This window comes from Pyrus communis, chromosome 5 (genome assembly GCF_041283825.1).
Source record: "Pyrus communis isolate YQ-2024b chromosome 5, ASM4128382v1, whole genome shotgun sequence".
In the NCBI taxonomy this organism is placed as follows: Eukaryota; Viridiplantae; Streptophyta; class Magnoliopsida; order Rosales; family Rosaceae; genus Pyrus; species Pyrus communis.
Window position 1 is genome coordinate 16023273 of NC_142569.1, and position 22418 is coordinate 16045690.

The following is a 22418-nucleotide window of genomic DNA, read 5'->3' on the forward strand; positions in this document are numbered from 1 at the left end:
ATGATTGGTTTCAATTATAATTTTTTCAAAACGCTTTCAATCATTTAAAAAGTACATCCAAACACATATTTGTACATATCAAATGCTCAATGTTAATTCACTTCTATGATGGTCCTAGTAATGTATCTAATGTAGAACCCTTAATTATTTACAAAAGAGAGATATTTTGCATGGGTGTTTGCCTTTCTTTGCATGAACGTATCTTTGGGGCCGGCACCGGAATTCAATGGGAAGAAAACCATCTTGTTGGGGTCACAGTCATCCATTGACCCCACCTTCCCTTTGCTAGCGTAACCGACCACTTAAAAATAACTCTATTATAATTGTTAACAAAGAGCACATATATTTATGAACATTAAGAGCAAAGCACAAGTAGTATTTGTGCGTTTAACTAGATATATTAGTGTCGATAACATGTTTTTCTTGGATCAATGGGGTTAGAGGAATCAAACTTGACATTTTTTTCAATAATGAAAAAAGAGAAGTACTACTAAACCAATATCTAATTGGTATAACATGTATGTTAAGATAAGATTGCCATTTATTTGTATTCGATGTGTAATTAAAGTATACAAGAAGTCTAAAGAAGCTAACTCGTTTAGAAGAGTTACTTAATGAAGTTTGTTTTCAATGTTAATAAATATTTTATGTAGCTAGAGTGAAAACAAAATACTATCATCAACAATCGTAAAAACAAGCAATTCTCGTTACATCATGATGACTATAGTTCACCATTGTAGAAGGAAATGAGTGATTCAACCGCTGAAAACCTTAGCTTAGTAATTATATCTGCAATCGAATTTAGTCTCTAAGACGTGTCTTGGTGTAACCAATTTAGCAAAATTAATCTTTCATACTGCCCTCACTTGGGAGAATGACATACATGACACAGGTACACGCTGTGGTGGCGTCCCCATGCCATTATAATGAAGATGTATAAAGTTTTGTCTCCATATCCTTATTTCATTGGCAAAGAATGTCGCGTGACAGTTTACTCGTGTCATGTAAGTCGTTATTCTCACTCAGAGGTTCTTGCTTAACTACGACTACTCTTTGGGCTTAAAATAGCTGGGCTCAAAAGATTCGGGCTGCCCCAGCCCGTTAACGATTGCATCTATCGACAGTTTAAAAGTTGTCAGAAATACCTATCATTCAAAACCCGCGGAGGAGGAGGAAGACAGAGTGTGTACCCCTTTTGTTTTTGTCTGTTGAGTAATGAGTTGGAACGGCTATTTTCCCAGCGCCGCCTAATCCCTGAAGCCATTCAAAAATGGCTGCAAGTCTCGCTCACAGTCACAGCTCTTACCTCTACAACTCCACCTCCCCGCCACCGAGCCTTTTACGAAAACGAGCCGCTGAGCCGAAAGCAAACCAAAGCTCCGACCAGCCGAAGTTTCCTAAGTTGGTTCGTGGAATCCGAAAACAATCGGAGAATCCGAGCACCTCGATTGAACCCCTCAACAACTATGCGCTCAAACAGGCTCTTCAAGATCATGTGGAATCTGGGTCCATGGAGAATGCACTCCGGGTGTTTGAGAAAATGTCCCATTCAGATACGTTTTACTGGAATGTTATGATTAGAGGTCTCACTGATAACGGGTTGTTCCGGGAGGCGGTTGGTTTTTATCATAGGATGCAAAGTGAAGGTGTTCGAGCCGATAATTATACCTACCCATTTGTGATCAAGGCTTGTGGTGGGTTGTTGTCGTTGGATGAAGGACAAAAGGTTCATGGGAAGTTGTTTAAGGTCGGGTTGGATTTGGATGTTTATATCGGTAACTCGCTTTGTGCTGCGTATGCAAAACTTGGTTGCATAGAGTATGCAGAGAGAGTGTTTGACGAAATGCCTGTTAAAGACTTGGTTTCTTGGAATTCTATGATTGGCGGGTATGCTGCTGTTGGGGATGGTTGGAGGGCGATGGTTTGTTTTCAGGAAATGCAGGTGCTCGGTATGAAGCCTGATAGATTCAGTATGATTGGCGGTCTTAACGCTTGTGCTATTGATTGCTTTCTCCAACCCGGGAAGGAAATCCATTGCCAGGTTCTTAAATGTATGCTTGAATCAGATGTCATGGTGCACACCTCGCTTATCGACATGTACCACAAATGTGGTAGAGTGGACTATGCAGAGAGGTTGTTTGATGAGATTTGCACCAAGAATGTTGTGGTTTGGAATGCAATGATACATGGGTATACACTAAATGCTCAGCCGCTTGAGTCACTTTCTTGCTTGAAAAAAATGCAAGAGGCAGATAAGTTGATTCCTGATGCTATCACAATGATTAATTTTCTTCCCTCTTGCACACAACTAGGAGCCCTATTGGAAGGTAAATCAATCCATGGCTATGCCATTAGACGAGGTTTTCTCCCTCATATTGTATTTGAAACTGCACTGATCGATTTGTATGGTGCCTGCGGCAGGATAAATTTGGCAGAACGTATATTTGATCAGCTAATTGAAAAGAACTTGATATCGTGGAATAGCATGATTTCTGCATATGTACAAAGTGGACATAACAGGGAAGCCTTGGAATTATTTTGGGATCTCTTGAATGAACCGCTTGAACCGGATGCAATTACATTTTCAAGCATCATACCTGCCTATTGTGAAGTAGCATCCATTGGGGAGCGGAAGCAAATTCATGGTTGTATCACAAAATTGGAGCACAACTCAAATACATTAATCTTGAATGCAACTGTTTACATGTATGCAAAATGTGGGTATCTGGAGACGGCGCGAGAAGTTTTTGATAGGATGATATTCAGGGATACCAGTTCGTGGAACACTATAATTATGGCTTATGCAATTCATGGGTTTGGGAGAATATCCATCGAGTTTTTCTCCAAAATGAGAGACAATGGCATTCAGCCTAATGAGAGCACATTTGTTTCCTTGTTAATGGCGTGTAGTGTTTCTGGCATGGTTGACGAGGGTTGGAAATACTATAGCTCGATGAAAAGAGACTATGGTATTGATCCTGGAATAGAGCACTGTGGTTGTATGATCGATCTTCTTGGTCGAACAGGTAATCTTGACCGTGCCAAGATTTTTATCGAGGAAATGTCGCTGCTGCCCACAGCCAGAATTTGGGGGTCATTACTGACAGCTAGTAGAAACAACAGAAACATAGAGTTAGCTGAACTTGCTGCTGAGCATATTTTGTCCTCGGAACATGATAATACCGGGTGTTATATCTTGCTTGCGAATATGTATTCTGAAGCTGGGAGGTGGGAAGATGTAGAACGGCTTAAATCTCATATGAAGCAAAGAGGACTCCGGAAAACTGTCGCGTGCAGCTTTGTTGAGACCAAATGTAGGCCTTACAGATTCATCAACCAAGATACGACCCACGTAGAAACCTACATGATTTATGCTGTTTTAGATTTGATTCTGAGGAAGATAGGGGAAGATAAATATGTTAACAGTATCACCAAGTTCAGACCGTTGGATTTGAAGAGAAAGAGAGCAAATTCCGCAGAGAGTCACAGTGTAAGATTGGCAATTTGTTTTGGTTTGATCTCCACAGAAATCAGACACCCCGTTGTTGTTAGGAAGAACACAAGAATCTGTGAAGAATGCCATAGCGTTGCAAAGAAGATTTCAGAGATCACCAAGAGAGAGATAATTGTAGGAGATTCGAAGGTCTTTCACCACTTCATTGACGGCAATTGCTCTTGTCGTGATTACTGGTGAGACTAGTTTTGTAGAAACTTCTTGTATATACACATATATTGCGCGACCGTGTGACAAAACATCTAGGCCTCCTTAGGTGCCTAGGATGGATTTGAGTAGATAACTCACTAGATCCTATGTTAGTTGATAGAAGAAATACATGCCAACTTCTAAAATTTGAAGGTCTAAGATTAGTCGTGAAGGAAACTTATCCTTCATGATTGTGCGTAAATTTGACGTCATCCGGTATAATTTGCTTTGGGGTGATGTAATCGAGTGGTCAAGTTGGGTCAAAATGAGGATAATTGAGATAATAAAAGAGATCTAGCCCGAAATTTATTTAGGCCAGACTCTAATCCATGCTGAAATTGTGATTTTGATTAAAATGAATCAATATAATCATGACATTAATCATGTCAATAGTTGAATCATTTTGTGGTCATGTTCGCACCAATCTATTAGTATGACTAGAATAATTCTTAAGAATTGTGACAACATGTTATTTGTACAAACATCATTTCTAATGGAATTTCTACCACCGTATGTACTTAAATTTGAGCATTATGTGACTTCTAATGAGGCGGAGCTCCAATTCCTGTATTAGAGGGACTAAGTAGAGTTCTTAAAATTTTCTTCACAGTTGAGGACCACACAAGGGCTATCTTTATTCATTTTTTTAGTCACAAATTCTGACTTTGTCGTGTATTTTTTCAATTCAAATGGCCCCGTCGCTTTATTTTTCTTGTTGTTTTGCACAATTATTTGGCCCAACCTGACCGCGACTTCCAGCCCTTTTCTTCTTGTTTGCTTATTTTGCCTTCCAATTTTATATGCTTTCACCTTCTATACTCATTTCTCTAAATTATACAATTTATTTTCCTTAGTTTGTTAATTTATTTTATTCATCAATAGCAGGTTTAAGTAAGCTCCAAGTCCAACTAACTAACTAACTAACTATATATATATATATATATATATATATATATATATATATATATATATATATATATATATATATTATAACTAATTTAATAGTTAAGTCTGTATGAACTTATTAATTCTTTTATTCATTTCAAATTTCAAATTACAAAACATAAATTACGTACTTAATCAACAAGAGTTAACTAGTAACATTACAATAATATTTCTAATTACTTATTGGAAGCATGAAAAATTGATTTGCAAATTATTTAATTATCCTCTCTCCGTCCACTCCACAAGTGTTCAGCGAAATCATTACAAAGAGCCATGTATTCAACTAGTTAGAATTTAAATGTTTTTTTGGTCAAAATGTTTACAAAAATATTTTACGACAACGTAATGTTAAATTAATTAAAAAAAAAAGTTAACACAAAAATAGAAATTGTACCTAATCAAATTATCACATAAAATCGTAAAAACCTCAAATTTAAGAATCCTTCTATAGGGATTCTTCCATTGGAGGCAAAATTCTTTAAAGACAAGAAGATGCCTTTAAGTTCCTAAATGAGTTTTTAAAAGTGGTGGTGGGAGTCCCTAAATAGGGAGTTCCATTGTAGATGCTCTAATGTCATCTCTAACCGAAAAGGCTAAACACATCCTCATCTAGAATTATAGCCTTGCAAAAAGTTATTTTTAAATGAACAGTGTCAGTCCATACTTATATATTATCTCTAACCGAATAAGCTAAACATAACTTCCTCAATAATTTATTAGTTTTACGTTTATACTTTAAATTTATTGATTAATTTAATTAAACGACCTTTGTCACTTAGTACTACAATCTCATGATATTCATCTTCACTTGTAATTAAGATGTCTTAAGTTCAATTCTCATCAAAGGCGAATTTGAATTACATTATTACTAGCTTATTGTGAGGCTAAGCCCACCCTACTCCCCTTAGTGTAGATACTATCGTTTGTTAAAAAAAAAAAAAAAAAAAAAAAAAAAAAATTAAACAACCTTGAATGTTTTCAAATCTACCCGATGAATTTGAATTAATAATTACAACTAAGAAGCTTAGTCCTAAAAATGGGCTAAGAAGGGGCTATATTTGGCCAACCTAATGCACATTTGGCCAACTAATGGCCTGTAAGCTTCATAAAATTATATAGCCTAATCAGCAATTGGAGATGAAATTTTAAACAAATCAGACTATTTTTTAGTTTCAAACCTTTATCCCTTCCCATCAAAGATGGCCTAACCTAACGGTTAGAAGAAAAATAGCAAAATGGAGCACCATAGATAAATTTGCAAAAGTAAGCACTAGATCTTTTGCCAAAAGCAAATCTTTTGTCAAAAGCAAAAGTGAGCATGCATGATTAAACTTGTCCTGCACCTGGGTAAATCAACGACCCAAGCAAGTCAAGTTGCGTACAACATGATCTCTCATCCAACATGTTTCCTTCTATCTCTCTCTCTCTTGCGCTGGATTATTTCCATCAGGGTTCTGGAGAAGCTTCAACTCGATGAGTCTTTCATTTTAGATATCTCTAGATCCTAATATTTCCTAATCAATATCATTCTTGATTCAGAGGTAATCTCACTTACTTAATTACACAAATTAATTACCATATAATTATAGTCTTCTCTTATAATATTGTATAGCGATTGTTAATTTGTGGTGACTTTTTGATCCTTCAGAATGTTTATAAAGCTCACCAAGATAGAAACGTTGATTTTTTTTTTCTTTTTTTTTTTGTGTGTTGTTGATAGAAGTGATTATGTTGGTGAAGGAGATTCGAATTCAGTGACCCCGGGTGCGTTCTGGGTAGATTCTAACTGAGATGTATGTCAGTTGTATATAGGGGATTTTGGCTTAATTAAATAAATAATTTCATATTTTGTCATAGTTAACGGACCCCTTATGAATATACATGTGTGTATATGTTATGAAATAGATCCGGATTGCAGGTTATGAAAAATATAAATGGATGGATTTGCAGGTTATGAAATATAAATAGTGGGGTTTGCAGGTTATTAGTATGGCTTCTTCCTCTTCGTCTGCTGCTGCTATCTCGTCACCTCCAAGAAAGTATGATGTGTTTCTTAGTTTCAGAGGTGACGACACCCGCAAAACTTTCACCAGCCACCTTCATGCTGCTTTACTTCGAAAGAAACTTCACACCTACATAGATGACAAACTTGAGAGAGCGGATGAAATCAAACCTGCCCTTCTAGAAGCTATTGAGAAATCAAAGCTTTCGGTGATCATTTTCTCAAAAGACTACGCTTCTTCCACATGGTGTCTGGATGAACTAGTCCATATACTAGGATGCAAGGAAAGGGATGGACAGTTTGTTATACCCTTTTTTTACGACATCAGTCCACAGGATGTACGAAAACAACAGGGGAGTTATGTAGATGCATTTGCCAAGCTTGAAGGACGTTTCAAGGACTGTATGGACAAGGTGCTTAAGTGGAGGGATGCTTTGGAGAAAGCTGCCAACCTATCTGGTTATGATTATTCAAACAAAGCCGGGTAACTAACTTTGCAACTCTTGCAGAATTTTTTTACTTGTGACCTTTGTTTCAAACAAGATTCATTAATGCAGGACTTAGTAACTATTTTTTTTCCTTCGTGGTTACTTATATTTTCCAGGACAGAGGCTGATTCCATTGAGAAACTTGTCGAAGTTATATTGAACAAATTGGATTGCGAAAGCTCAAGTAATTTAAAGGGCCTAGTTGAAATTGAAACCAAAGTTGAGCAAATTGAATCGTTACTATGCCTTGATTCATCGGATGTTTGCATTGTAGGTATTTGGGGCATGGGTGGTATTGGCAAGACCACCCTTGCTGATGTTGTATATCACCGACTCTCTTCCAAGTTTGAAGCTTGCTGTTTTCTTAAAAATGTTAGAGAAAATTCCGAAGGAAAAGACGGAATATATAACTTACGAAATGAACTTCTCCGTGAGATTTTAGATGATAAAAATATAAATATTAAGACTCCATCTATAGGATCAGAGCTTATTAAAGGGAGGCTCCGTCAGACAAAGGTACTCATTGTTCTTGACGACGTGAATGATTCAAGGCAATTAGAACTTCTAGTTGGAGATGATCTTGAGTTTGGTGTCGGAAGTAGAATCATTATAACAACTCGAGATAGGAACTTACTCAATGAAAAGGTGGTTGATGACAAAATTTACGAAGTCAAGGGATTGAAACATAATGGCGCTCTTCAGCTCTTTCATTTGCATGCTCTGAAAAATAAGTCTCCTACGACAGTTTATACAGAGTTTTCAAGAAAGGTGATAGATTATATTCAAGGCATTCCATTGGCTCTTAAAACTTTGGGTGCCTTATTCCGTCGCTGCGATACAGAAGAACACTGGGAAGAAGAATTGAACAGATTGAAAAAATTTCCTAGTGAAAAAGTTCTGAATGTGTTGAGACTTAGTTACGATGGATTAGAAGAAAATGAGAAGGAATGCTTTCTTGACATTGCATGCTTTCTGAAAGGGGCAGATGTTTATTATGCAAAAAGAATATTAGAAATTCGGCGTTTCTCTGTGAAGGGAATCCAAAATCTCATTGACAAGTCTCTCATATCAATTTCAAAGAAGAATTGCTTAGAGATGCATGATTTGCTGCAAGAAATGGGCCGGACAATTGTTCGCGAACAATGCAAGGACGAGCCAGGAAAACGTGATAGGTTGTGGGCTGCTGATGATGTCTATCAAGTGCTGGAGAATGATACGGTAAGAACCAAAAATCATGAACTTTCTATGACGGGACCATGGAAACTCATTTTGTATAAGCATATGTCAACGAAAGTAGTTTTTAGTAATCTTTGTTGTACGTTTATTCTCATTATACTATTTTCTCTTGATTTCCAGGGAACTTCAACAGTTCAATGCATATCCTTTGACACGTCTAACTTTACACGGTTGGAATTATGTGGATCACCCTTCAAGAAGATGTCTAATTTAAGATTGTTGATAATTCATGATTCTCGTCTAAGAGTCGAGTACGACATTTACTTTGTGTTGGGTGCAGCATGGTTTTATAATCGTTGCTTTGGCGGGGCGTACGAGAAGAATCTGGACCTTTCTCAAGGTCTTCGGTCTCTTCCCAATTCTCTCAGGTATCTTTACTGGCAGAGATACCCGTTCAAATCTCTTCCATCAAATTTTTCTCCACAAAATCTTGTTGAGCTTCGAATGCCCGGCAGCTTTGTTGGGGCAGAACTTTGGAGTAAAAACCAGGTATATATATGCTTCCTCTTCTTTTTTCTATGTTTTTTTTATTGAAGTATATATTATGGTGCCTCTGGAAACCTATTCGGCCGAAGTCAATAATGTTCTTCTTTCCATTTTTCTTTAATTTGTTACAGAATCTTGGGAACTTAAAAGTGATTGAACTAAGTTATTGCGTGCATCTCACTGAAGTTCCAGATCTCTCTCGCAGTAAAAAAATTGAGCATGTAGTGCTTTATGGCTGTGATAGATTGGTTCGAATTCCTTCTTATTTTAAAGATCTTGACAAGCTTAGATGGCTGAATCTGGGAGAGTGCACAAGTCTAGAATTCTTACCAGAGCTCCCAGTGCTATGTTGTCTTGAAGCAAGTGGCTGCACTTCACTGAAGACAGTTTCAAGTTCAAGAAATTCACTCACACAAGCTTGGGATAAATATGAATTGTTTCGAGGGCGTTTTATCATTTTTGGTTGCCCGAACTTGGATGAAAATGCAAGGACCAATATAATGGCTGACACACGGTTAAGAATTCTGCGAGTGGCAACTCGGCCATTGAAAACTCAGCAACATAAAGAAGAAGAAATTGTCATGGTCTCTCTCTCACCCACGCACGCACTAGCACACACTTTGATATCTCCTTTATGCCATTTTTCACGTGTTGAATAATTTACTTGATTTCCATGCATCGATGTTACAGGAAATGACTTCATCTATCCCTGCCTGCTGTCGGACTTTAGGTAGAACCGACTCTGCTCGGACTTTAGTTAGCACTGTATGTGCAGGAAATGAAATTCCAAATTGGTTCTGCCATGAAAATGAAGGATCTTCGATAACTATCAAGCTTCCTCGAAATTGGTATTGTACAGATTTTTTGGGTTTTGCTCTATCTGTTGTTCTCCGTCCCAATGTCTTTCATAAAGATGTGATGCTTGGATGCTCGTGCAATTTTAAAACTAATAGTGGTGAAAGCCATAAAACCATTTATCCTTCCCATTATCCTTCTAAGGAAAGGGGAGTTGCTTATTCGAAATTCGGTCACGTATTTGTGTGGTATAGTGCGTTTGCACTTGGAGAGGGAGCAAATTTGAATCGCTCCAATTCTTTTTACAAACTTGTCACTGGGGCCTGTTTTGAGTTCAACGCTGTGGATGCGGTAGGCCTTCGCGGATTAGAGGTGAAAAAGTGTGGGATCAGCCTGCTGTATGCTGAAGATGTCGAGACCATCAAGTCGGGAGGAAATACAGGTTGGAGTAGCCAAAAAAAAAAAAAAAGTTAGAAATGAAAAATTAAGAATTTGAGCTCTTCTTATTGTTTGTATTCTCATCTTTTAAGCTGTTTGTAAGCCTTGTGGCCGAGGGATTCCTAGTATTAGTCTTTGTTGTTGAAACGCATTGGCTCTCCTAGTAATTTGTAAGAGACGTTTTGATATAGGTGGTTCAATTTTGAATTTTTTATATCAAACATCTATAGCTTTTGGCTCTTTTTTTTTTTTTTTTTTTTTTTTTTTTAAACCATTGATATCGTGGGTTTAGCAAAGAAATACAAGTAGATCTCAATATTAATTGTTATAAAAGCAACTTTTGATCAAACATTCTTTTATTAAATTTTTATATTTCATTTACTTAATTTATCATTTAATTCACAAATTAATATAAAAAAACTTCAAAAATCAAGTAGTCTTATCTTATTTTCTCCTATAATAATTCATTCCATAATCACTAGCAAAAGTACCCCGCATGTTGCTGCGAATGCCTTAAATATTTTGATAATATACACACACACAGAGAAAACATAAATTATTGAAACTAGATTTATAGAAATTGGCAGTGTTCATAGCTATCAAAAGATTGAGACTGTTTAATTGCTCACTGTTCAAAAGATACAGATTCTTGGAAGCTAAATTTATGTAAGTTCATAGTTATCAAAAGATTGGCAGTGTTCACTCTTTATTAGGCCTTTTCAGATTGTGAGGGGAAGAGAAGACCTGTCCCATCTTCCAGCTTCAATACAAGTGCCTGTGGCGAAGCATATCGGGAAGATGTCTTCCCAGAGGATTGTTTAAAAGGATTCATAATTTCAATTTTAGGACATAATTAGAAGAAGATGTTATAAACATGTGAAAGTCATAATCTTTTGTTATTGGTGCTCATAATTATTATTATTTTTTCAAGTTTTAATTAACTTGTATTTGAGAAGAGGTTCAAAACTCTCTTCAATTTCTTTTGGTTCTGGTTTGGCTTCAGGCTTAGCCTCTGTTGTCGCCATTGACAGAAGACGGGCTCTTAGGAATAGAAGTGGGTATGAATGGAGCTTGATATGATCTAATAATGAAAACATACACAAATCAAACATAAAATACTAGATCATATAAAAGTTTCCTTGTGAGGTTGGTTTTCTTGACCAAACTTCTATCATTTACTTAATTTATTATTCCTTGTGGCCTTTTTTTTTACCAATCTATATGATGGGTTTAGCTAGAAATACTAGATCATAGTACTAATTGCTATAGTTTTTAGGCTTTTGATCATTCTTTTATTAATTTTTAATATTTCATTTACTTAATTTATCATTTAATTTGCAAATTAATATAAAAAAACTCCAAAAATAATATGGTCTTATCTTATCTTCTCTTACAGTAATTCGTTTCATAATAATCACTAGCAAAAGTGCTCCGCGCATTGCTGTGAGTGCTTAAAATATTTTGATAATATATACATACAGAAAACATATCAAAAGATTGGCGGTGTTTACTCTTTATTCAATTGAGAGGCATTTTCAAACTGTGAGGGGAAGAGAAGACCCGTCCCATCTTTGAGCTTCAATACAAGTGCCTGTGGCGAAGCATATCGGGAAGATGTCTTCCCTGAGGATTGTTTATAAGGATTCATAATTTCAATTTTAGGACAGAATTAGAAGATGTTATAAACATGTGAAAGTCATAATCTTTTGTTATTGGTGCTCATAATTTTTTTTGTTTTCAAGTTTTAATTCCCTTGTATTTGAGAAGAGGTTCAGAACTCTCTTCAATTTCTTTTGGTTTTGGTTTGCCTTGGGGCTTAGCCTCCGTTGTCGCCATTGACAGAAGACGGGCTCTTAGGAAAAGAAGTGGGCATGAATGGAGCTTGCTATGATCTAATAATGAAAACATACACTAATCAAACATAAAATTTCAAGTGCATGAAAGAATTTATACAAATATGTTGAAAAGAATCAATTTTTTGTTTCGATTAGAAGTGAAGCAAAAAAGGAAGCGGTTCAAACTGCAGAGGAAGCAATGCAGTAAGAAAGAGGCGGAGGAGGAACGAGGAGAGTGAGCCACGTATTACTGGGCAACACGTATCAAGGATGGGCAAACTGGTCAATTCACTGTGCAAGTGAGGAAAAGAAAAAGAAAATTGCACAGTAAAAGGGGTAATTTCGCCACTTCACTGTACATTGGAACAGTGCTTTTCAAATTCAGCTTTTCCCATTGGGCTTTAGTATATACTAGTAATAGTGCCTACGCATTGCAGGCTTCAAAAACGTGTAAAATATGTGCATTCGTAATAGGTGTATTATTTACAATTGTATTTACACACATAATAATTAGTACCTGAAAATTTTATTGACCGTCGCTTCACAATTTTTTTGTTTTATTTGTGATGATGTACATGCTTCTCTGTTATGATTTGAAAAAATAAAAGCTGTTAGTACAAATAAATAAGAATCTTAAAGAAGAAGAATGATTTTTTTAATTACTAAAGAAATTGAGTAATTTTTGCAGTTTGTAAATAAATTTAATAAGATACTTCAAAGAAAACTGCAAGGTACCTATTATTTTGATCAGCAATCTTCTCCAATAGTAACACCGGATGATGGCATAAATTGTCATAACCTTCAAAAATAACAATTGGCAAAAACCTGTTTATATCGGAGATAAAATTTTAATGATATTCACAGGATTAAACCTGTTATTTTTGTTCTAATATTATTGTAAAATAAATAAATAAAATTAAAAAAGTTTAAAAAAACCCAAAAGAAGAAGCATTGATTGCTTTCTTTGCAAATTGAATTTACGTACCATGAGAGGTTAAACTAGCTTTGATCTAGATTTGAAGCACATGTTGAAGTTCTCAATGATTGAAGGTGATGGTATACAGTTAATTGACTCGCTTCGGATGAAGACAACTGTGAATATTTCTGAGCCAAAAGTTGTCGTGGAATTTGTTAGAGAATTAGACAATACTAGAAAGTATGACCCATGCGTTGCTGCGGGACTATGATATATTATGGTGAAAACATATGAAAAATCATGTATCCAATGATTGTGGACCTAATAATCATGCACTCAACACCAAACACCAAAATGTCATCAAACCAAAGTATAACTTTCATTTAACTAAGTTCTTAGCACTTCAGTTCAATCTTAAGCTAAAAAGAGTAGTTCAATTGACTAAAATAACACAAAAGGGAGAAAGACATAACAAACAATTGTGGAAAGTTGTACAGTGACATTGATCCTGCAAGTTAAATATGAAAAATGTTCAAAAGAATGTAAAAGCTCAATTCAAATCATCCCTAGCATCAGTAGATTAACAATGAAAAAACAAAATTCGTATAAGTTCATATGCTTGTTGCTTGACAATTCAGCATGGGAAAAAAATGCAAGGAAACAAATATTGTTAAAAATCCGGTGAATAAGTGAATGATAGTGAACATTACAATTAGTATAACATGAACATGCATGTGGATAGTAAATGCTAAGCAAGAATATGCATAGGTAAATAGTAACTATCAATTAACCATTTTAATTAACACTTTAAAAAAATTGTTTATGTATAAAAAATTCTAATACAAAGAATAAAACGCTCTGAATATTATAAAAAGAAATCCATATACTATACAAACACAGTCAATATGAAAATATATATCATTTGACAATACAAAATCAAGCAGTGTCTAAAGATGATAAGCAGATCCTAGGTAGTGTTTATTACAAAAAGAAAGTAGAAACGTTATATCATATGCATTAAAACAATTAGCAAACTTTCAATGGGCAAAACTAAAGGTTTATTAATTAAAATCATTACATAATGATTGCTCACCTTTTGTCTAGCAGTATACAGTGCAGACTTGTATTTTTATTAGTCTTTCCTGAAGTTCTCGGTCTCCACATTCTACACACATGGACTTTAATCTTTATTGCCTTTTTATACGGTTGTACCTGATTGATAGGTGTTGGAATTGCGTCTTCCATTCAAGCTACTCAAATTAAACACAAATTTTGTAAATTTGCAAAGTCATTGCAATAAGTTTAAAATAAACGCTGGAACAACCTTTCAATCCCAAACAGTCATTGCATAGAAATCCCCATTAATGAAACCTTTATACACAAACCCTTCAATAAAATTATGTGCAAAATAATATGAAAATATCCTCTGATGTAGAGGGAATTGCACGTATAGAGATTCAAAAAAGAATATTCTCTCTGAACCCATATGTGGCCTCTCCCAACCTTTCAATCCCAAACACCCTGTACTTGTCCAAGCAATCCTTTATAAAGTCAGTCGAAAACAAAACATCGATTCCACGAAAAATTAAAAAATTCCTACTCTTAAACAGAAGAATCCTCATCGACAGCTTCAAAGGTGTTTTGTAAACCTCTCAGCATATCTTTCCCAATTGTATTTCTCACCTCCATCATCTCCTACCTAACCTGAGCAATCCATGTTACCATACAAACAAAACCGAATTTGGTAGCTGGGTGAAAGCAAAAGCAAGCACTATTACATTCAAGTAAAATAAGGAATTTCAAAACATTATAGCAGAAAATCAATTACATACAATTTTTCCTTGAACACTCTTTAAATGCAGAAAAGAAAACTAACCTCTTGTAGAAGTGATGAGAAGGAATGAAAAATCAGAACACCACCTGTTTAAAAATACAAAAATCCAAAATCAAAATGAAAAAAGAAAAGAAATCAACTTTCAAAACTCTCTGCAAAATAGTGAATCTCTGTTATGATCATAGTATCCTCACCATTATCTTTATCACTACCCACCTGCAATTCCTTGCTCTCTGTTTTCAAATCACTCGAATTCTCATCCCGGTTAACGGTTTCAAATCGCCACTAACTTGTACAATTCCCAAATCATAAAATTCCAGTAAGGGTATGCCGAAACACAAAATTCAATTTCATTGTGTACAAACCAACATAGAGATTGAGACAGGTTTTAACTTCTACAATTCTACACATTTTCGAGCCCTAAATTTTCCCGGAAACAAAAGAAAATTTTCGAGCCCTAAATTTTCCCAGAAACAAAAGAAAATGAAAGAAGTCGTACCTGTTCGAAAGAGCGGATGCAAGTTTGGTGGAGCAGCGATGGCAAAGATCTCTAGTGAGAAAGTTAATAAGATGGAGCAAACCATTGAACCCAAAAACCCAGATTTTTAAAATTAAAATCAAAAAAAATTCAACAAATATGTCAGAGAACTCACCAGGAAACCCAAGCTTTCGAATTGGCGATTTCCTGAAAATCAAGCTTTTCTAGGTTAAAATTTCTTCTAGAAGGCAACAGATCCAACATTCATGCAAAGAAAATTCGAATTGAAAAATAATAATAATAACAAAGTGAGAGAGACATACCTTCTTAGGGAGGCCAGCGATTAAGAGCTTGAGAGAGAGCTTGAGAAATCTGTGGAAGCAAATGGAAGAGCCCGCTTTTCCATGTTTCTTCCCCTCCACGATGAGCAACACGTGTATAACACTACAGGAGGAAGAAAATCCAACAAAAAGGTGCACGATGAGGATGAGGGGAGCAGCAAGGGAAATCGATATAAAACGGAGGGGCAAAACAGTCCGCCCACAGATCATCCACAGTACCCAACCCTTTCGAATTTTAGTATATATGATATGTAAAAACTAGGAATTGTTCCAAATGATGAACCATGGATATAAAGTAGTTTCATTTTATAGTGGAAAACAACAGAAAACAATAAAAGAAATTCTTTACAAATTCATTTGAATTTCCTCTATTATGCATGGACACAGACAACGATACGGGAATACGACACATGGGAATACGTCAAATTTCTAAAAATGAAAACACGATATGATAAGGATACAACAATAAAAAATAATATAAATAAATATATCTAAATATTATAAAATAAGCATTCAAATATACTATTCAAGTTCAAATTTATTTCGATAAACTTCAAACATTTAAAAAGATAATCCACTAAACAACTAAATTAGTCTTCAAACTTGAAAAACTAAAAAGAACATCCAAATGACTTAAAAAAATAAAAAGAAAAGAGTCCCTCATTATCAAACTAGCTTTTTTATTTCTGCAAGAGCTTCATCAGTAACCTTATTGCAAGAGACGATCCCATTTCCAGATATTTTTAACAAATGAAACTTGACCCTAGAGTACGATCCTCTGAAAATCTTTTGGCAATAATGAAACACAGTAACTCCTCTTCCATTTTCCACTCTTTCGAGCTTTTTGACAAACTTTCACAGTGTACCATGATCATTTTCAACAGTCTCAACTGAATTAACATTAGCATTCGCATGTTTATCAGGATGATTCATTTTCCTAAATTATCAACATGTAATTCATAAGAATCAATCCAAAGTAGTCCCATAAAAAATTACGAGTCAAATTTATGCTAAGAGATCAACAAAGCAACATAAAAACATATATAAATATATTATAATCTAAATTATTCTACACCACTAACAATAATATTATTATAGTATGCAAAAACAGAAAAGCAAAAGGGGACTGTAATCGGTAAAGCAGATGACTAACCAAAAAAAAAAAGCTTCAAGAAAGCTTGGAATCCGAAACCCAGTTACCAGCTCTCACCAGTGGATGCATGAGATACGATGCAGCAGTAGCAAACGGAGACGACAGGAGCAGTTGCCGAAGATGGTTCTGATGTTCAAGTGAGGAAAAACAGGTAGATTTGAATTTTATATACAAAATTGTTTCGATTTTTGGTCACAGAATCGTTTCAGTTCAGCTAATCTCAATCAACTGTCAATTATCATGATTCTGTGCGGATTAAGTGTAATTATCTTGATTTTTTTGTGTGATTATCCTCTGATTATAGTTTAAAACGTATCCGAAAAGTACGATAGTCGTATCTCAATAGTAAGGTACACGTATCCCACCAGTCAACAATGTATCTGTTGACTCAGATACGTATCGGTCGCATATCCACACGTATCACCCTGCGTTTCCGTATCCCCGCGTGTCAGATATGGGATACGCTGGTCTTCTCCCGTGTCCATGCATCTTAGAATTTCCTATACCATATGTTACTGGGTTTTCAATTTTACACACCAATGTGCCTATCATATTTGCAGCACGAAACCAACATTTACATAAACAAAAGGTTGAGTTTCCACCTGCCAATCTAGCAATAGGAACGAACACTATAGCTCCAATTCAAAGGTCATACCTTTCAGCAAAAAGACCACTCTACGTTTCACCAATTTATTCCTTCTCACCACAAAAACTGAGCAAACACAAACCCACATTAAAAAATTAACATTAAAAAGAAAATGGAGCTCGTCGTCTTCTTGGAAATTTAAGCACCAATACATAAAATTGTCCATTAATTCTTAGTTCCTCTATGCATCACGGGATCATATGCTAACTTGCAATTGATGTTATAATTTGTGAATTTTATGTAACGACCTATAAGTTTATATCTTGACAGTTTAAGACGTAAGAAAAGCTAAAATATATTTACTCTGATTGATCAAAATACTTGGTCTAATTCCCAAACTATGTAATGTACAACATGGTCATCTTTACACATTTATTATGGAACAAAACACAACCAAATTAATGAAATTTATTTTAAAAACAAAGGTAAAACATAAGGTACAAATTACACTAAGTATCGACATTGCAACCAAAAAAAGAAATAAAAGGAATGGACCATTTACTGTCAAGTTAATATTGTTATCTCTTATTACATTATTAAGGTATTCTTCTTACTGCAAAGATAATAAACAAAGTTTAAGTCCACTAATCTTGAGGCCAAATAAGAAATAATATCATAATTATAAAAAACTAAAACGGTTGACAAATAATTTGATCAAAGTGAACAGAAGATGATCTTACAATGCCAAACCCTTTGATCAATGATAATTTGATACAATGCCACATGGAAATTCCTTAGCCCCATCTACTGAAGACTAAATGTGTGAAAAAATAGGCTGCAAAAGAAGAGTAAACCAAGCATAAGTTGAAAAATAATATTTGGTCGCAAATGACCTGACTGTGAAAAGTAAATTAATAAGAACTTACCTTGGGTACTGATAGAAGCAGAAGACTGTTCACAAAGATTTATCTATTACCAAAGAACTAGTGAAACACATGAGTAAAAACAAATTCCTATCTACCAAAGTCTTTATACAACTAAAAAAGTTGGGAACATTTAAACATCACCTGGAAGAAGAATTCATTTGGTGCCTTGATTCAAACCTGGCTGAAATCTTCGAGTCTTCTTATGATTTCAAATGTCTCCAAACCACCTGGTGTTTCAAAAAAATCAAGCCTAATAAATACTACTCAGACAACAAAAATTAATACATATAAGAACCGAAATTTGTTCGAATCAACACAAAAAACCAAAAACTTATACGAGCTTCCTTATGAGAATCTCAAACTCTAGCCATTTCAAAAAACTTCTTAGCATTTCCTCAAATACGTGCTAAACTCTCTCTTACTGCTCAAAATCCAAATGAGTACCTAAGATATACAAAACTACATTTAAGTTAAGGCTATACTGCACTAAATGACATTCAAAACCACAATACACCAAAACAAAGATGAATTCAACACCTGGAATGTGTAATATTCATATCTAAAATTTGAAACATAATTTTCTCCCTTAAAAACTTTGATCTACAAAACCCATTACATTTTTCAACAAAAAAACAATCGATTTAGGAAAGCAAATACAATGCAACAAAGAGTTGTTCGATTTAGCTCCATTTCGTATGGCCAAAAGCTTGAAAAACAGCTTAGAAGCACAATTCCAAATATTACCAAAAGCAAGCAGCTTTGGGGTAAAGAGCCCACTCTCCCAAATAGAGCTTTAAGTTCATGGCACATGATTCGAATTAATTTATCACTAATCTAAGTTCTAAAATGGTAAAAGTGAGGAAATATACCTATCACCCTGTTCACTGTGATCTGTGAAATCCAAGTTCCACTACGTAACCCTCGGCATAGCTGCGTAACTTCCGGTGACTATCACCCTGGGAAGGTTTAGAGTAGCAGCAGATTGGTAATAGGCTATCATCACTCTCTGAAGATCTGGAGTACCATAAACTTAATCTCTACCAAAAACTATACAAATATTTAAATAAAATATAACTACTCTCTCAATTTTGCTGAGAAATATCTACCACACCACTAAATATTCCTCAATTGCCTCTAGCTTCACTATCTATGTCGTATAAAACTCGGCAATAAAAAAATAGCCCAAAAAACCGTAACAGACCTAAATAATTGACATATGTTTTCGCTCACCAAAAAGTTGCAGTTTACTAAATTTCAGAATCCTTGACAAAACTGCAATCATGACCAGTGAAGACATGATCAACCCAGATGAGTCAACAACAAATTCGTGGGGACTTTGCAGTATGCATGAAGCGGAGGAAATTAAGTGCTCGGTGAGACGGAAAAAAACCCTAACAGACCTAAATAATTGACATATGTTTTCGCTCACCAAAAAGTTACAATTTACTAAATTTCAGAATCCTTGACAAAACTGCAGTCATGACCAGTGAAGACATGATCAACCCAGATGGGTCAACAACAAATATGCATGAAGCGGAGGAAATTAAGTGCTTGGTGAGACAGAAAAAAACCAAACCCAACCCCAAATTAAGCAGATAAATCACTCAATAAAGCTTGATTACTGGGAAGAACGAATCTCTGAAAAAGAAACTCACCACTGTTATCATTGAGCCTCAGCACAGAGGCCTTCAAAAGCTCAAGAAAAACTGAAAAGAAAGCACAGTGCCCTGACACTGAAAACCAAACAAAATTAAATAGCCACATGTAGAATCAGAGGCTATAAACAAAACCCAAAAATAACATAAGAATAAAATCAAGAAAGTGGTAAATCTCACCAGGAACCACAGAGAAGCAGAAAGTTTTGCCAAAGAGGAGCAGACACCGAAATAAAACCAAGAAGTATAATCGAGCCAAGGAAACGGAAACCGAAAGAGTAATCCAGAGATCCGAAGCGAACCATTGCAGGATGATCGACACGTGGCAAGAGAATGGTGGACGCGTGGCCAAAGAAAAGCAATGAAAATGCGAAGACAAAGAGACCCAAAACAAAACAGCACCGCCCGTGCCCTGTTAATGAACAGTATTTTTTTGCTTGGGTTTTAGTATATGGGTAATAAACTAGAGATTGAGCCCGCTCGATGCCGCATATTTTAAAATTGTGTTAAATGTTTGAAATATATTAAAACATACCCATACATATCAAAATTCATATCCAAATGTTCAACAAAGAACCAAAACAATTTACAAACATGGTTCTTGGCCCTCCATATGTAGAGAGCCCATTCCCCATCTTCATTCTGCAAAAACAATTCACCAACAAATTTATTCATTTTTCTATACCAAAATTAAGCTTTCTTAAAAAGCATTAATTTCATGAAAAGCATTCTTACCTGATGATTATAGAGATATCTGCACATCACAACAGCATTCAGACCTCCAGTAATTGAAAGCGCAATGATGTGTTCCAATTGGTAAGTAATACTTAGTCACTCAACAATTACCAAATGAACCAAATAATAAAGAAAAAACCAATCTTGGTTAATTCATTTAACTAAGAAGACAGACTGTCAAGTTCCGAAATGAATATGCAGCCATCTTTTGGAATGTCAAAACTTATTTCTCATATTTAACCATGATATACAGATTCTCCGTGTTTTCATCTTCTGGATTACATGATGATTACTACTTTTCTCCCTTACCCAGGAAGCAGAAACATAGGACCCTCATAATCTCCAGCCCAATGTCCGTCATGTGCCTGGATTGTTGAATAGAAACTCAGAGACCTTCATAATGTGGTTGTCACTGCCTCTTCCGTTACCTCTTCTCGATTTTTAACTTTGAGTTTTGGTAGATTAGTGGCAAATGGATTCTCCTTTGCAAACTGCATTCAGAAATAAGAAGAGAGCAAGCTCGTAATCCTGGCAAATGATACCCTAATCACTGGCTATTGTTTTTGTTAACTGAAGCAGCCATTGTAGACTTGTTAACTAAAGAATTAGGCAAATTTGGTAGACAACCATTGTTGACTAAAGAATTAGGCATGAATTCCATTGTAATTAATAAAGTAGTTGTAAGCAGAAAAGTTAGGTATAGGCAGTAGTTTCATAGCAGTGTTTTTATGATTTCTTGTACTGGTTTCATACCTAATCATCATTGCTTGTATTCCTATATAAATCCTCCGATTGGGAGATGAAAATATCAAGAAATTAACTCTATTTTGGCATGGTATCAGAGCCATTCTGATCCAAAAGGAGTTTCTATTCTGATTAACCTACTGGCACTACTGCCATCTACCCCATAAGACCTGCAGAATAGCAGGCCTTCTACTTTCATACGAATCCAATCTCTCTTTGGCCATATCTGCCAACATCACTACCCATATTGAGCTTGTTAACCAGATACATTCCGCTGCATCTCTACCCATCTTCTGTCCATTTGCAATATCTCCATGAACCCATAAAATTTTCCAAAAAACAAAAAAAAATTTTAAATACTACCCCATACCCTATAAACCATAGCCGTTGGAATCACCCAACAAACCCGTACCATTGCCTCTTCCCCCTTGCATTTTGTTCCTGCATCTCTCTCAGTGAGACTGACTCTCTATTGTTTCAATAAAGAGAATTCGTTGCAGTAGTAATGGGTGACTCCAAGACCACTGTTTCAGCTGCTGTTACACAAAATGATATGTCTCTGCATATCACCCCAGACAAGTTGGATGGGTCCAACTATTCCTCGTGGTCCCAAAGTGTCCGCATCTACATCACTGGCAGAGGCAAATGGTCTTATGTCAGTGGAAAAAAGAAGGCACCAGCAGAAGCCGATGCATTGTATGCTATGTGGGAGGAAGAGAATGCCATGGTTCAATCTTGGCTTCTCAACTCCATGACTAGAGATTTGCGGGCCATTTTTCTCCGACTCTCTACTGCAAAAGATGTTTGGGATGCTGTTACCCAAACTTACTCAATTGAAAAAGATGCATCAAAATTATATGAACTTCGCCGTCAAGCACTGGCGACTCGCCAGAATGGTGAGCCTTTATCTGCATATTATGGTAAACTTCAGCAAACATGGCAAGAAATAGATTTCTTACGTCCTGGAAAATTGAAATGTGCTGATGATGTTGCTGCTCGAGAGACAGAAATTTCAGAAGAAAGATTGTATGATTTTCTGGCTGGCCTTGATCCTCATTTAGATCATGTTCGCAGTCAAGTTTTGACTCAAACACCTTTGCCATCTGTTCGTGCTGCTTATGC

At 35.6% G+C, this 22418-nt stretch overlaps 2 protein-coding genes and 1 long non-coding RNA gene across 26 annotated transcripts in view; 2 read left to right on the forward strand and 1 right to left on the reverse strand.

Moving 5' to 3' along the window:
- The first annotated feature begins 1144 nt into the window (after window positions 1-1144).
- LOC137725434 (Tetratricopeptide repeat (TPR)-like superfamily protein) lies at window positions 1145-3905 on the forward strand. Its single transcript, XM_068464109.2, has one exon. It carries the CDS (start codon window positions 1271-1273, stop codon window positions 3692-3694), a length of 2424 nt encoding a protein of 807 aa, XP_068320210.2. The 5' UTR covers window positions 1145-1270; the 3' UTR covers window positions 3695-3905.
- A 1879-nt stretch (window positions 3906-5784) lies between these two features.
- Window positions 5785-11859, forward strand: LOC137724870 (disease resistance protein RUN1-like). Of its 13 annotated transcripts, XR_015962826.1 has the most exons (8): window positions 5882-6189; window positions 6372-6441; window positions 6629-7134; window positions 7255-8356; window positions 8495-8863; window positions 8992-9444; window positions 9551-10218; window positions 10919-11005. XR_015962826.1 is itself a non-coding variant. In XM_088694593.1 (7 exons), the coding sequence occupies exons 3-7, from the start codon at window positions 6638-6640 to the stop codon at window positions 10127-10129; spliced, it is 3000 nt and encodes a 999-aa protein (XP_088550719.1). In that variant the 5' UTR covers window positions 5882-6189; window positions 6369-6441; window positions 6599-6637; the 3' UTR covers window positions 10130-10314. The 13 variants fall into 13 exon arrangements, 8 of the variants coding, with proteins under 8 accessions (XP_088550715.1, XP_088550716.1, XP_088550719.1 ...); XR_015962823.1 differs by lacking the exons at window positions 6372-6441; window positions 10919-11005 and adding an exon at window positions 11735-11859 and having other exon boundaries at window positions 5785-6189; window positions 6599-7134; XR_015962822.1 differs by lacking the exon at window positions 6372-6441 and having other exon boundaries at window positions 5785-6189; window positions 6599-7134.
- A 127-nt stretch (window positions 11860-11986) lies between these two features.
- Window positions 11987-22418, reverse strand: part of LOC137725476 (uncharacterized) — a 66716-nt gene continuing 56284 nt past the window's right edge. Inside the window, exons 1-17 of one of the 12 annotated variants that reach the window (XR_015962840.1) lie at window positions 20553-21090; window positions 19998-20459; window positions 19818-19895; window positions 19032-19118; window positions 18163-18389; window positions 17977-18071; window positions 17306-17362; window positions 16651-17150; window positions 15480-15600; window positions 15332-15363; window positions 15178-15228; window positions 14873-14967; window positions 14721-14764; window positions 13938-14548; window positions 12914-13032; window positions 12664-12727; window positions 12374-12511 (exon numbers count right to left, since the gene is read on the reverse strand). This is a non-coding gene — a long non-coding RNA (uncharacterized LOC137725476). Of the gene's footprint in view, window positions 12220-12373; window positions 12512-12663; window positions 12728-12913; window positions 13033-13937; window positions 14549-14720; window positions 14765-14872; window positions 14968-15177; window positions 15229-15331; window positions 15364-15479; window positions 15601-16650; window positions 18072-18162; window positions 18390-19031; window positions 19177-19817; window positions 20460-20552; window positions 21091-22418 lie in introns of those variants that run through there. The other 11 variants (XR_015962838.1, XR_015962836.1, XR_015962833.1 and 8 more) reach the window with 11 other exon arrangements.

What these genes read in the sequence shown, in the direction of transcription:
- LOC137725434 (XM_068464109.2), top strand. Translation starts at nt 1,271, where the DNA reads ATGGCTGCAAGTCTCGCTCACAGTCACAGCTCTTACCTCTACAACTCC.
- LOC137724870 (XM_088694589.1), top strand. Translation starts at nt 6,638, where the DNA reads ATGGCTTCTTCCTCTTCGTCTGCTGCTGCTATCTCGTCACCTCCAAGA. An exon ending in GATTATTCAAACAAAGCCGG is followed by an intron (nt 7,135 to 7,254) that starts GTAACTAACTTT and finishes TATATTTTCCAG; the next exon opens with GACAGAGGCTGATTCCATTG. An exon ending in AAGTGCTGGAGAATGATACG is followed by an intron (nt 8,357 to 8,494) that starts GTAAGAACCAAA and finishes CTTGATTTCCAG; the next exon opens with GGAACTTCAACAGTTCAATG.